Raw genomic sequence first — 15786 nt, 5'->3', positions numbered from 1 at the left:
GTCGTGCGCTGACACTTTAATCCGCGGCTGTGAAAGTCGCCTATTGAACGCCATCCTTCACATTTCTGTATTTAAATGCTGTATATGACATTATGAGTTTGTTAACACTCTGTTGGAAATTAATGCGGCACTTTAGCATGTGGTTATAGTACCAGTGACATGTACTATATATGACAAGTATAGAACCTTTTCAATATTCTCCTGAGACCCAGCCTATTCATGTGTTTTGTTGCGTTCTCCATTTTGCCTCAACAAGATTAAAAACTTAATTGCATCCCATCCAAACAAGTCGTCATTGTCCTCTACTGAGCACACTAGAACTTAGGAAGGTAGGTAGAATAAGTCAAAATAAGTGAACAAAGGGAAGGGAACTCCGTATCAGCAAGTTTTTTGAAGCCTGATACCGATCCTGATTATTCGAATCATATAAGTAGTGAGACATCGAAAAGAGGCCAGATACAACTCTCTCAAGGAACTGAGTTCACAGCGACACACCAAAAACACATTTCCACAACAATGGACACATTTGAACAACATTGCAGATTTAAAACCCTTAAATTCTGTCTGAGTAAATTATGAGTCCAAAAATCACCTTAAATGGAGATGGGTCAAATGAATGGAACCACTTGATGAAATTTTCAATTTTATTTTGTGTTTTCTTTTTTCTTTTTCATTAGTATTCCGGGGTGTAAGCACATTTCCACGCCACCAGGTGGTGGTATTGCTCTCATCAACAATACTTCTTTTCTAAATCACAACAATGATCAATGTTTTAGAAAAAAAGTCAGCTAAATGTTATATAATTTTTCTACTGGTTAATATACTTTTACTATTTTTTTTCCAATTTAATTGGCCAGTCTCCGCTGTGTTAAAATGTGAGTTTGAAATATAAGGGGAAGCTTGAAACAGTGAAAGCCTTCCAGTTTGGTGCGATAAGAATGACCGAAGAGTGGACGCAAGAGAAGAGGCAGATTTACGTGATGAATGCTTATGAATCTGTGGATGAATGGTCCAGGCGAGTCGAATGCGGGCGAGGTTTCGGGGTGAAGTCTAAAGGTGCCAAGTTCTAGCGAACAAGAGGCGAGGTTAACAAAGCAGGAGGGCAGACGAGAATGTTTTTGCACTACCACTGAAAGAAAGATATCAAGAAATCAGGTCCAAGTTACGGCAAGTGAGGAGTTGGATGAAACTGACTTTGTGACTGGCCTGATAAAAACATTCCCAATCATGGCCACTATTTTCATGTTGTCAGAAACATTGTTTGATCAATGTTTTTAATGTTTTAAAAGGTAGTGGTTCAAACCATGAAAAATCCACTTACACTTATTCTCACATAAAATCCCTATTTATTCCCGGTAAATAACATTTGCCACAATAAGTATCCACAAAAAAATATTATTCATTCTCAAAGGCACATTCAACAAAAGAAATTCTCATCATTCCCATCACAAATTTTAAATGCTCAACAAAGAATAGAATATACTGTGTTTATTGTCATTGTTTTGCTGGTATTTAATAAAATTGGGAATGCTTCTCCAGTTGGTGCATATTAATTAAATAAGAACACTAAATAGAATAAAGGTTATAGAATTAAAAGCATGGTAAAATATGCCGTTTTTTAAAAAAAACTCACACTCAATTTCCCCAGAAATTGCAAATATCTTGTTAATATATACGACAACATAAGTTGGAAGAATCTCTGCTTTTCTCGGACATACATAATAATATATTCGCTATTTCAATAAACATGCATGAGTTTTGAAAACTTTAAATTGTTCTTAGTTGTGAGGATGAATGCTTGGTGCAGATTGGTGAAAATATGTATGTCGTACTAAACATTCCGCTGAATTCTGCTTTACTCGTGAAGGAAATCAAATGCTGAAGATTTTTTTCTGCTCTGTGTGCCACAACGTTCACGTGGCATTTGAGTAATGATATTGCTTCCCTGCTGAACACAGTAGTTTTTCTTACCTTTTCATTTTCCAATAGAAATTTGCCACCTAGCGACAAAAAAAACTAAATAACTGGCCGGACATCCTTCAGCTCAGCACGGCAGCTGGTAAACGCATTTAGCTTGATCACACTTGAAAGTAAATGCTGTTTACAGCAGCAGGCAACCTGCCACGCTCTGTATTTCGAACATAAAGAATCTAGCATAACAATGTCCGACATTTTCACAGTTTTGCGGAATGTACAAGTGAGTCAGATGTTCTGTAGGAGGCTCGGAGTCTGATTTTTTTATTTTTTTTTTTAGTGTTTGTGTAGGTCGCAGCAAACAACAAGACAAACAGGCAGGTGGCTGAAAAAAGTATCCCCCAACGCGCTCAATATTTATAAGTTTATAAATGAGCAATTAATTTGGAGCTTTTCAAACTTGAGCAAAATGTATTTGAAGGCTCAAGGACAACATTGTAGGTGTTATTAAATTATTCATTTATCTTTTTGTTTATTTTTGGGCCACAATGGTAAAACAGTTAACAGATGTCTGGGACTTGCATCAACATCCCCGTAGGAAAAAAAAAAAAAAGTTCTTTTATTTAATAATTTATATTTTAATCTTGATATGTTATGTAAGGATTTTCAATAACATTTTTTTTAAGACCAGGATCAGTAAGAGCACTCAACTCAAACTCCTTTTGAAACACAAAATTTAACAAAAGTTTAACCACCCCGTAAAAAAAGCAATGACAGATCATTTAAAAGTATGAGCCTCCTATTCCAACATCCATAAATTGAATGACATTTTTCTAGTCTTCCGATTAGCGTTTTTGAGTTTGCGGTTTGAGTTTACGTCTCTGACAAAATATTTGCATTCTAAATTCAAGATGGCAAAAACATGATTTTTTTTCTGGTCATTCTGGATGATTACCATTTTAATCAATGACTGCGATAATAAAACCAACAAATTTATTTTCAGACAATGCATTACAACAATTTATACAGATTTGAAATCAGTTTTGTTTTCAAATTAACATTCATAGCTTGTACAAAATTCACAACCTGTGCATAAAACAGAAAAAAGTCTCACACGTCCTCTTTGTAAATGTTGTGCAGACGTGAGTAAATACAGCACTGAAGTTTAGTTTGAATGACATCCTGAAACTAACAAAATCACAGAAAAATGATGTGACGCTTCAAAATTCCAAGTTACATTTCTTGCCTCGCTGTAAATGTTCTTTTCGTTTTATGTGAATCCTCGAAATGGGATTTGCTTATCATAGCCTGCTTCAGTCTTAATTTCAACGCACGTCATGAGACTCATGCTTGAATTTTTGACCTCGGAATAATGCTAACATGTACGTAGAACAGAAGCATTGAAATCATGAATGTTTGACCAACTATAGCTCTTAATTATATCCTAGAATCACAGAAGAGCCTAATGTGCATCCGGAGCCCTCTCTAACAGTGACTTTGAGACCCCAAAATGTGTTTTTAATGTTTCGACGTTGGGCCCATTTATATTCATGAAGGCAGAGGATGTTAGCAATTTAATGTGTATGTGTGTTAGAAGCACAGAGAAAATTTTGCCGACCTGCTGTGCTTCATAAAACCAAATTAAGGTCAAACCGGCCAAAGATGCATTTCGAGGGAACTAACTTTGAGAAAGAAAAGCAACTGAATAATTTAAATTGGATTTTTTTTTTCTCGGAAGAAAGTATATGTTGTATATAAAAAGAGTTTTTTTTATCAAACCCGAAGAGGAAACGCAGCTTGATATCTTGCAGGCATTTGTTCTCATCTCCGGGGGCTCGCACAGAGGAGACCTGCTAAGTGGCTCGAGCACGATATGACATGTATCTCATTTTCAAAAGTGGAGGCTGTGAAGCAGTTGTCATATTGTACATTTACACCCACCAAGTGTCCTTGATGACTATATGAGCATGATCTTTGACAACTAAAGTATTATTAGAACACGCAATATCCGTCCGTCTGTCCAATCTATCTAGCTAGCTAGCGATTAAGTTAGCAAGCATTCTAGTTAGCTCGCTAGCAATTTAGTTAGCATAGATTCCAGTTAGCTAGGTATTTAGCTAGCTAGCGTGCTAGAAATCTATAGTCTCTAGTTCGCTAGCTAGCTTGCAATCTATCTTGCTAGATATCCAGCTTTCTAGATAAATAAATACAAAAAGAAACAGATAAAATGCTGATTGAATTATAGAATATTGTTTTTTTCACGACAGTGTATTCTTTAAATGGTTTACGTGTGGGAGTTGAAAGGTTGAATTGTATCGAAATCTATAGTATATTATTTAACCCTTGGTGCCCTATTTTGACTGATAAAAAATTGGGAGCATCTTAATTCTCACGACAGACAGGGCAAGTTTAGTGTTCATCATTTGAGACTGGTTAATCTGGCTTTTTTATTGCTCACCTTCAGTGCACTTGTCAATTTGGTGACAGAAAGTAGACTCTTTATTAGACCAGCCAAAAGTAGTTGTGACATGAGCACATTGCAGGTTGTACTGTATGTAGAAACTTATTAAACATGAATTTACTAATGAAAATGAAAGAAAGCTGCGCAATTGTCCCTCAAGTTGCCAACTATTCTACTTTTTATTCTTATTTTTAAAAAGATAGTCCGAGAATTAAAATTAAAGAGATGAAATAAAATAGATTTCAAAACTTAGGACTCCTTTTGAGACAAGGCTTAAGCCAGGCTAAAATGTTCATTTATGTTCACATTAATTGAATTCTATAAAGCCTGTTTATGAAACTGGCCATAAAAGCAATGAAATTTTTGACTGTAAAGAGGGGTAACTATCTAAATAACACATATTTAATTTTATACTTAATCAGTGGACAGGTACATATGAATCCCCTCTGCTTATATCCACCTGATAAAAAGCCACTCTTCCATAATACGTCCCCTCGTGATAGCGTTCTTGTCATATTTTATTCTATAAACATTTCAATATAAAATTCTTACAGCATTGCTTCTTTGAACTTTAGGTAACGAGACACATCTCGCCTTGTGTGTTGACAGATGTAAGGCCACTCGCAATATTGCCTGTCACTCCGATTGCCTGCCTCAATGTTTACTGATGCTATCTCTTGCTTCGTTTATAACACCTCTACGAAAATAAATGAGAAAAACTCCATTGCTGTATTTTTTTCCAGAACGACAGCACCAAAGTAAAAATATATAAATCAAGCTCAAGCAAACACCTCAGGTCAAGCGCAATAACACCCGACCTCTCTGGCGCTGTCTGTGTGTGTCTTCCTATTGTTTTCCCCTTGCGCACTGTAGCGTATGATTAAGATGCATTCTATAATATTTGGAACACTTCTTGCCAGATGAATTTCACGGAGGAATTTCACAAAGGCATTTCAATTGCATCTCTGTCGGTGTGATTTATGGCTGGACTTTGCTTCCTTATTAACATGAAAAAGTCTCCTTCCCCCCCTCTCCTCTTGCGGATGCCGCCTAATACTTTGGCAGGAACGGGAGTTCGAGAGGTCGGCGATTACGGCAATCTCCTCCTAAGCAATACCCGTTATTACTGCCCTCTAGGGAACGCCAACTCAGAGAATTGCAGTATAATGTATAATAACGCAATGTTAAAAAAAAAAAAAAAAATGAAAAAGGGAAAGCACCAGATGTTGGCTTGCTTCATTTGCTGTAATTTAGCGAGACAAAAGAGATGTATAATGCAGATTACTAAAACATCTGTTCGGCTGTGAGGCATTTGACTTATTTGCGACATTTGACTCAGCGACTGGATCAGTTCCACAACTACTGTGTGAAAAGGATTCAGAATGTCACAGTTTTTTTAGAGGACCGTTTTATATATATATATATATATATATATATATATATATATATATATATATGCTTCATTCGATGATGTTCCAGTAAGGTATTGTTTTTGATTGACACCTTAACAAATCCAAGGTAAAGGCAATATGTGCATCTATCAAATGAAAAGGAAACAGGTCAGCGGCAAGTTAGCCTAATTTTTAAATGCCCTGAAAAAGGTGACTTTAAGCAATTAATAATGGAAAAACACTCACATAGTATCTTAGTTAGCTATTTTTTGTTTTAAATATTTTAGTTTTATATTAATAAGAAATAGAAATCCGAAGAAAAGTGAAATCATTGTTAGCTCATTAGCTAGTTAGCTTGCTAGCTTTTTTGTCGCAGAAAAGACTCCTAAAAGCAAAGAAAAAAAAAGGGAAAAAGAAGCCTTCTTTGCATTATGAGGACATTTTAGATGGGCGACGTCATCTTTCAAGATTCACACTTTGTACTAATCGTACTAGCGTTCCATTAACATAACCTTTTCATGTAAAAATAGTTTGACAAGTGATGAGACTGTTGATAGTCACTAATTATTTCTTCTGTATTCATGCAAATCCGTCATCCATACAGTACTACTCCTGCGCTCGACGTGTCGGAAATCGTTTTTCTATCGCCGAAGCTTTTTGTCATGTATACTTTTTTTCGTCGCGCCGGACGACAGCCCGAGTCGAAGTCGTCGTTATTTTACCCGCCTTTTGGGGCATTTGAAGTATTAATCAAGTCATCCTGAACAAATAGGCAGTGGAACAAATGGCTGAAAATGAAAGGTTCATCCCTCATCAAAGCATGAAACCCGATGCCGTCTCGTTTTGTGACAGGAAGAGTGGACGCTTTTCAACACCCGCGCACAAAACGCATACACTCCACGCGGCCAATTCCATTAGGATTTACATTTCATTAGGCTTCGCTTAAGTGAATTCTGCAATCTCTCTTCCATGTCCACCCTGCAAAACAAATATAAAAATGATAAATAAATAAAATATGAGGCAACATTGTAGCAGGACTAGTATGCCCGCTTTGGCTTCTCTTTGTTTGCTTTTCATGCAAAAGCACAATTATGGAGCGTGGTGAAAAGGAACTCCTCCACACTTTATCAATGTGGTATTCTCTTCACTGAATTGAAATGTGGTATTGATGGAAAGCACGGGAGATAAATGATTCAATGAGGAAGATTGAAGTGTATCAGCGTGTTTTTCAAAATAAATGAGTAGAATACAGAAATAATTGGAAAAAACACACTTTACTTTAAATAACTAACATGATGCATTTGCAGCTGGGCCCTTTATCCAAAAGTGCATTCTTTGGTTGCTGTATTCCAATTGTGGGCTTCGGCAGCCATTTTAGGGTTGCGCCATTCATAGTGAACATGACAAAGCTGTGTAGTTGCAGGTAAAATACAGGAAAGAGAAAGAAATTAGTTAGCCTTGGTTAACTTAATTGTTATTATTTCGGATAGTAAGATGCACTGGTATATAAATCGCAGCAAAAAACATTGATAAAAAAAAAAAATCGTGTCTCATTCGGAAAGATCGTATATAGAAGTTCTTAACTGTATTTATTTGAATTGAATTCACATATTTTCAGTTCTATTTTACAGTTGTTCTATAAAGTGACATCTTGAACAAATGCACACATTTGGTGGCTCCTCATGGCTAGCAAAACAAAACAAAAACAAAACCTGCAGATAAGATGCACTGGACTATAAATCAAGAGAAAAATGTTTTTGTTTGTTTTTTTTTTAACCGAGAAAAAAATGGCTCATAAAATATTAATGCGGAAAGGTTAGGGATTATCATTTCATTGTTGCAAATCTGCAACATCTGCCTTGAGAGGGTTAGCCTGTTAGCTAGCTATTGCTAGCTAGCCGCTCTTCCTTCCATTAAAGGAGGGCTCCAGACTAGTTTTGCCTCACTGTATCGAGGATCACTGTTTTTTATTACTATTTATTTTTCCCTTTATATTTATTTTTTGTGTTCACCCATATGTGATGTCCTTGCGGGTGTTGAGAAGTCATTTTTTGTGTATTCATTCATTACAACGGTAAGCCTTAAAAAGCTCCCTTGGGTGTGTTCAATTGAAAAAGCTCAGAATAAAAACAATGGTGCAGTTTATATGTAAATATGCGGCGGCCAGAGGGTGACCTAACCACCATGTAGCTCCGCAACTGTGATGAGTGGGTCAAGGATTATAGTTTGGGCAATGCAGCACATTGCACCACATTGCAGCATGCGATTGTGTGTGCCCGGACCTACAAAAAACACAAATCAGTTTCGAAGACATCAACTTCAATTTCAAGCATGAGTGTGACAAACATTTTTAACAACTTAAGTGCGAGAAAATCTCCAACCAATTAAAAAGAAAAAAATGGCTCAGCAGGATACAAAGCCAACATTTCTGGAAGCCTGCAAGAAAACATCAGGGAAAAAAAAGTGAGTCTTCAAGGGGGGGAAAAAAATCATCTTCCTGTTTACTTGCTATAATAAAAATATCAAAGCGCTTCTTTTGGACAGTTCCAACCTGGGCTTCATCTGGAAAAACAACGACGTTTTCACTCGAGGAAAACAACACTCATTTATGATGAAACAAAGCAAAGCAAAATGTGACATCTCGCTATAAACATATGAAGGTTATCAGAACTCTAACCAATTTTATTTGAAGCAGACAAGACGTCGTCATAAAGGCCGGCGGTGTCACAGTCTGAAGTTTTAAAAAGGAGGAGTTAAAAGGAACTCCACATGAACAAAATATCCCGCGAAATAATAGATGTTCATGGCTCTGTGGACGTACAATTACACATGTAGAACTGCATTACAAATCTGGATGATGTCAAAGCTGTGTTTTGACAAAGGATAAACATAATAAATGATTAAAGGAATAAAGAATAGTTTTGATTTTGTGGTAGTGGCAATAAAGTAGGACACAGTACAGTGTTTCCTCGCTACATTGCGGTTTGGTTATTGCGGCATCGCATGTTTTCATTAAGACCATATTCCTTTCAAGCAGCAGTCAGAACACAGCAATTTTATTTTAAAAAAATCACTTCATGAATTTTTATTTATCACAATATCTATTAGAGAATTAGCTCGCTATTTTGTCTTAAATATGTTTTCGTCCGAAGTCAAACCAGACAAAATAAATCTCGATTTTTATAATTGGTGAGTAAAATAACAGTTCCGACTCAAATTCAATACTTGATAGCGTCTTCTGTCTCTCTTTTTCTACCAGAAGTTTGCCCCCGATGGCTAGTAAAAGAACTTTAGATTTGCTGCACTGGACTATGAACCGCAGGGTTCAAAGCGTAAGAAAAAAGTAGCGGATTATGGTGTGAAATTCATGGTAATCATATATTGAACAAAAGACACACAACAAAAAAAATCACTTCTCCGTCGAAAATGTTGTAACCCCAGCAATAAATGAGGGAACAATGTATTCAGATTTCATTTTATTTTATAATTAGATTGGGGAAAGAAAGCCAAGTAAGCTAACATGGCTAGCTATGAACAGAAACAAAAAAAGCTTCATCCGTAACAAGAAAAACAATTCAAGCTAACCTGCCATGACGAAATTACGCTGCCTAAAAAAGACAACGGAACTCAAACAATATTTCAGCACGTTCATATTGAGATCTTTTTGTCTCCAAATGAACCATTTTTTTCCCATAAATGGTCATTAAAGTGATCCATGTATAATGCAGACCCAAATCGCTATGTTTTTCCATGAAATCTATTTCATCGTTATTGCATTTGGCTAATTGTAAGTACACATTCGTGAGCTGTTGACTAGAGCGCCGCTAACGAGCACAGACGTAGCTCAAAGACACGAGACGCCGCGTTTTTCCCCATCAATATTTCATCGCCAAAACTTCCTAGCTAATCAGAGCTTCCTCTTTTTGTGACTTTGACGACTCAAGCGCTCCTTTTTTTTTTTTTGTTTTGAAACGAGTGAAGTGAGGTAAACGCCTGCACATCGCTACAATATGAATGCGTCGCTCGTTTTTTGTAGGTCAAAATAGAAGCACGTTGTAAAGGATCTCTGATCTTATTCTGGTTTTTGGGAAACGACCCAAGAGCGAAACGTTACCGTAAAAATTCCTGGCACAAATACGAGATTTCCTGTGAGATCTGAGCATTTACAATGTGATTGAATGAGATCATTTATTTACACTCGCCATCCTGCAAAATCTGTATGTGACACATTAATGCAATGTAAACCCCCATGAGTTACAGGAACGCCATAAAGCAATGATCACCTATGTTACAATTTTCTCCCTCCTATGCAGCCCGCCGTGTCATTTGTCTCCTCTTTACGTGCTGCGATAGGTCATTAAAGTGGTCTTGGAGCTGTAGAGTAAAACACTGAATCATGTCTCCCCATTCCATCTGCTGGCATGCTTAATCTGGGGCACAAGGGCTGGCGCGCATATGGCCGACATTTAAGGTTTTATATAACAACTGGCGGCCAAATGAATCTGACGACAGTGAGCTATAGATACGGAGGCGTGGAGAAAGAACCTTGTTGGTTTCACCATTTTACTGATTTACCAATGGTTTTAGAGCTTGCTCTGTCTCATGAATGGAATATGGTAGAATTAATTGCTATAAATTATTTTTTACTACTATTATTTTACCTTTGCCTTTTGTTACATATAACCGTTACAGATATATTCAGGTACTACTTTATTTTCCAAATAACATCTCTGGTTCATTTACTGTATTCTAATTTTGACCACTAGGCGGTCACTATCATTTCTTTTTTCTTATTTGAATACCCCCCCCCCCTCATCCAAACTCCAAATGATAACATAATCCCCCTCCCTTCATTTTGTTTCATAACAATTTACTAAGGTTGAACATGAGTTAAAGTGACAAGATAGACCTACTTATTATTCATTATCTTCTATATGTATGATTTTTTTTTTTAGACACCAACAAAATCGGCCTGTGCTAATTGGTTAGCAATAGCTTGCTAGCATTTACATTTGAGGTCAACACTAACAACCATTCAATTCACACATACATAATGCTATATGTACATTACACATTTATTAGTATCTTGAAAGTCATTTACAGATGCTAGTTCAACAATAAATCAACTTGAGAGTGGAGCTGCTTGTTAGCTACTGCGAGGTCAATAATGTCTCTGTTCCTCTTTTTGACGAGCAGACTGGGCACGTTTAGTGTTTGACTGCACTTTAGTGGTTAACATTTGATCACATAAAAACAGAGCAGTTTGTAGTGATATGCTATTTCTTATACAGCTCTAGTTGCTATTTAGATTTTTTAGATCCCTTGATTTTGGGAAGGCCCATATGCTAATATTGTCTTTAATGGAAGCCCGGTTGTTATTAAAACGATGTGGTTTAAGCACACATGTAGCATCAGCATGGAGTCGAATGTCAAGATAGTCATTGCATGTTTGTTTTTTTGTACAGCGGTGGCATGCCTTTTTCACTTTGCGGTCATTGAACACTATTTTTGTCAAATCAGAACCCATCCCAAATTGTACCATTTAGTGAGGCTTTCTCCTTTGACCCCATTATAACACTGCATGAAGGTTTCATCTACAAAATGGTGAAATAAACAGGCAGAGGTTTTGGGATACTTTCAGTCAAGTTTTTTTTTTAAGTCGACTGACCTATTTTGGTCAACTTTTTTTTCCCCAGACCCAGAGTCTACCGGTGTATTTAGTTGTTCATGTCCTTATTCCCCCACAAAAGCACACACGCCAAGTAGCATATGTTGGTAGAATTAAAATGCAGCAACAGTAAATGAGTGGGATGTGCTGTTTGTGTTTTGTACATTTCAAAAGGGAATAAAATGTGTTGGTTTGGAGCTATGAAGAAATTATGAATCACACAAATAGCAGTAGTTAGTCTCGTAGGAACTCGCTTGAATTGTTTTCATTCAGCGTAAACTTAAAACCGGTGAAAGTGCAGAGCCTTTGATGGTAATGATGGATTAGCATATCTTTTTTTTTTCAGAATGACACAAAATACACAATCATAAAAATTGTAATGGCAAAGCTCACTTCTGTATACTTGTAAAATTCTGATGTTGTGCGCCATTTCACACATTCTCCAGACAGATAATGTTCCATCCAATGGCGGCTTCTTACCTGAATGCCTAATCATGCTTAGACGCTTTAGTTCCTGAATATGCCAGGCGCAAGCTATTGACTCAATGACAGTGCGTCTGCTTTAGCGCTTCAGCATGGCAGACAGCTGGAGAAAACCTGGCACGTTTATCCTCAGGCTTATAGGTGCTCTGCCACGGAGTAACAGAGATTTCTCTATCTCGTTTCTTGACGTGCGTCTCGCCGGTCTCATGAGTAAACGGCGCCAAAGCTCCCACGCAAATATTTTGTAAGCTCGATCTGGCAGATACATTTGTATGTTTTCCACTCCTGTTAAATGTGATTGTTGTCAGCATAAGGAAAAGTTTTGCATATAGGAAATGATACGTCCGATGTACTGCTTTGACCTTTGGTCCTCGGATGTTTTGGATTCTTTGAGGTTTTGAACCACGCAAAAAGTGCAAGGTTTGTAAGCAATTGAGAGTGTTCAGCTTTTGCAGATAATCTATTTGTGCGGAGAATCACCGTATTCAATTTGCGGAAAAACTCCCCTATTCACTGTTTTTGCACGCGGGTAAAAGTCTGATGGTGAACTAAGACAGAAATGAGTAATGCTGGAGGGGGCCCCAATTTTTCATCAGGGCTATTGTGGGGCCACATATAAGCATATGTTTTCTAACCAAATGTAGGACAAAAGGACAATTTGTCAAAATAAAGGCTCTTACTACATTTCAAGTTTTATATCACAATCGGCCATAATTCTCTCCCGTACTGCAAAAAAACTAGTATGTATATGTAAACATCAATAATATTACAATTTTAAGATAAGTTGTTTATGTATATAAGTGCACAAAACAAGTTCTTGCATTTGATGTAAGTTCCGCTGTTCTGTGGTTTTGTGTCTTCCTTGAATGTGAGTTTTATTTATTCATTAATTCTTGCTTCAAACAGTTTGTTGTTGGGTTAGGATAGTGGTTTTCCATGCATTGAGGGATATTTGAAAGAAGATTTTTGGAAAGATTTTCACTCATCTCAGAATTCCGAATTCATTCTCGGTTTGACCTCAGAATTCTTTGACTCTCGATTAAAGTCGTAACTCGTCTTCAGATTTCTGATCTATTAGTCTACAAATTCAGACAAGTCAGTTCTGATTGGAAAGATGGATAAAATGGAACTCTGACCTGAAAGACAGAATTCTGACTGTATTTTCACTTATCTCAGAATTTAAACTTGATTCTTAGGGTTCTCAATTAAAAGGAGGAAATCTGACTTTATTTCTCAGTTTTCCCTTCTTTAAAGTCCAAGTTCTGACAGACAGAATTTTCGGTAGAAAGATGAGTTTTCTTTACTGGCCCTTCGGTATTCCTAAATGTCATTCTAAATCTCGAAATGAATAAATAAATAAAAAATAAAATCATAGCCTACTCACATTGGGGTATATGGCCTGCTTTAAGAACGATTAAGCCATGTATGCCATCTAGTAGTATATGGGGATGTTACAACTTAAAACTAGTCAAAACCAGAGAATTGGCATTGGCAAATGCATGTTTTTATTTTAGTTCCTTTTAGTCAACATTATTTAAATTGTATTTAATTATTCATTTATTTACTGACAATTGTTTTTTGTTTCGTCATATTCAGGGAATTTGCACGTTGGAAGGTGAGGAATACAGCGATCGAGAGGCGGGACCTGATCCGGAACCCCGTTCCGCTCATGCCAGAGTTCCAGCGCAGCGTCCGCTTGCTGGGTCGCAGACCGACCACGCAGCAATTCATCCATACCATCATTAAAAAATATGGGACGCACATTCTCATCTCTGCCACACTGGGAGGTAAGACAGCAGATTTTACCACAGGTGGAAAAAAAAAATGTGGACAATAATAATCCCAGTGATACACACAAAATAATAACAGTTCCATTTTTGCAAGGGGTGTTGATTAGCCCACCATTTTATAGCCTATGTATATCATCTTTGCTACATAGGATATGCATATTTGTCTGAAAGGCAATTGCAGATGATGTGTTCAAGGACAGCTCAAAATTACTGCATTAAAATGTACTTGTTTTATTTATTTGCTTTTAAATAGGATCATAAAGTATAGATACGTTTTTCACAATTGTGTTTTTAGGTTTTTGTTGATTTTACCATAATAACAATGTCTATTTATTTATCTATTTTATTTTAGTAGTGGAAGTGTTGAAAAACAAATCTTTTATCTTATATCTTATATATATCTTATATAATCTTATATATATATATATATATATATATATATATATATATATATATATATATATATATATATATATATATATATATATATATATACACAAATCAAAATGTTTGTTATTGATGATGGGGAAAAAAAAAGGTGAGGAAATGTTTATCTCGTGCATCATTTTGATCATTTCTATCGTAAGCAAATAATCACCGACGCAATTTGGGGCATTTGATTTGATTTTTACATTCAAACCATCCAAATATTGCTTTTAACCTTGAGGCCCTTTTCGCCTCAAGTCGCAGGTCAATACACTTGTTACAATCTCACCAGTGGGATTGCCCATTAAAGAACACAGTTATAGAGGACAATAAAGGTGCTCAGCAGGCTAGTAATCAAGAAGAAGAGGCTAATTCTCTGTACGGCCATCTACACTTTTATGCTCTCAAGAGTCATTATACACCAGGGTAGGGAAGAAGTGAATTTTCACAGGCAACTTAAATTTCACTGGTCAAGTGTAAAAAGCGCTATTAGAGGTTGGCCCATTTGACTGGAACATGGGACCAAATCGAAATAGAGAAACTGCAGGATATTTTGATATTCCTGGGTGCATATGCGGCGTATTTACTTAATGGCCCTCACTTTGCTGGCCTTGTTCCATCAAGTCAAATGGCGCTTACGTTTTCAAATATGTGTTCCTTCCCATGTTACATTGTACATGAGCATTACCTCCAAACTATTTTGTTAATGTCAGAATACAATTGAATCTATTTTTTGGGAATATGACTGAAGCGGCACACCTGTTTTTTGGGTTTGGTCTTGTGACGTTCACTATCTGAGCCACGATTGGTTCTTTCATCACCTCTTAGCAACCGTGATTTTTTTTTTCATTTGGCAGCAAGCGGCAAATAGATAAAAACAGGTACTTAAGTTGCTTAATTTATATTCTACGAGTACGATATTAATCAAGATGTTGTGTTTGGAATAAGTGAGCTACATAGAACATATTGCTGTAAAGAAAACCTTTCAAAACATCGTTTCGAATTTGTTTCAAATACATTGTTGATTTTATTCACTCTTTTTTCCTTTCATTTTAGCAAGTTGTGTTACCAAGTGACTTGGTAAATGCACTTATGTTTAGCTTATATTATTTCTTGAAAATGAACAAAATTATGAAAAAACGATAACTCCAATAATCACTGCGGTATTCACTTTTACAGTCGAAAAAATACAAAAAAAAATATGCTAGCAAGTTTACCAGTTCAGTACAATTTGTAGTCAAAAGTACTCTATGCTATGCTGTCACCTGTCATAATACTATTTCATAAAACTATACTATAATTCAACAAATTCAATATGAAAGTCAGCTATCTCTTCATAGGATGAATGAAAGTCCGTTTAAGGTCTTTCGATAAATACTCATGAATTACTGAGTGTCTTGCCTTCATTGGAGCATTTGGACTTTATCTGACCCAAAACGAAGGTTCAATCAGATGTTGAATGCTTTAAAGTTCCCGCCGAAAGATGGCGGTGGCTTCTGACAGCTGCTCTGAGAGGCGTAGACTTGAAAGAATTTTGCCACTTTAGATCCTACAACTAAAACGGAACCCCTGTAAAGTGTAGTCATAACTGACAAAACTATGAAAACAGCTCCACGTAAATGTTCTGCGCGTCTGTTGTATGCTCTTAGCGGG

At 36.5% G+C, this 15786-nt stretch overlaps 1 protein-coding gene across 2 annotated transcripts in view; it reads left to right on the top strand.

The window, feature by feature from the left end:
* Positions 1-15786, top strand: part of brinp1 (BMP/retinoic acid inducible neural specific 1) — a 126325-nt gene that overhangs the window by 39712 nt on the left and 70827 nt on the right. For both annotated transcript variants that reach the window (XM_088435644.1, XM_088435645.1), the window contains one exon: positions 13514-13704. In XM_088435644.1, coding sequence (XP_088291770.1) covers positions 13514-13704 — 191 coding nt within the window. The remainder of the gene's footprint in view (positions 1-13513; positions 13705-15786) is intronic.

The sequence above is a fragment of the Hippichthys cyanospilos genome, chromosome 15 (genome assembly GCF_059441005.1).
Source record: "Hippichthys cyanospilos isolate Australia breed blue-spotted pipefish chromosome 15, RoL_Hcya_1.0, whole genome shotgun sequence".
Classification (NCBI taxonomy): domain Eukaryota; kingdom Metazoa; phylum Chordata; class Actinopteri; order Syngnathiformes; family Syngnathidae; genus Hippichthys; species Hippichthys cyanospilos.
This window is presented reverse-complemented; position numbering and strand designations above follow the sequence as displayed.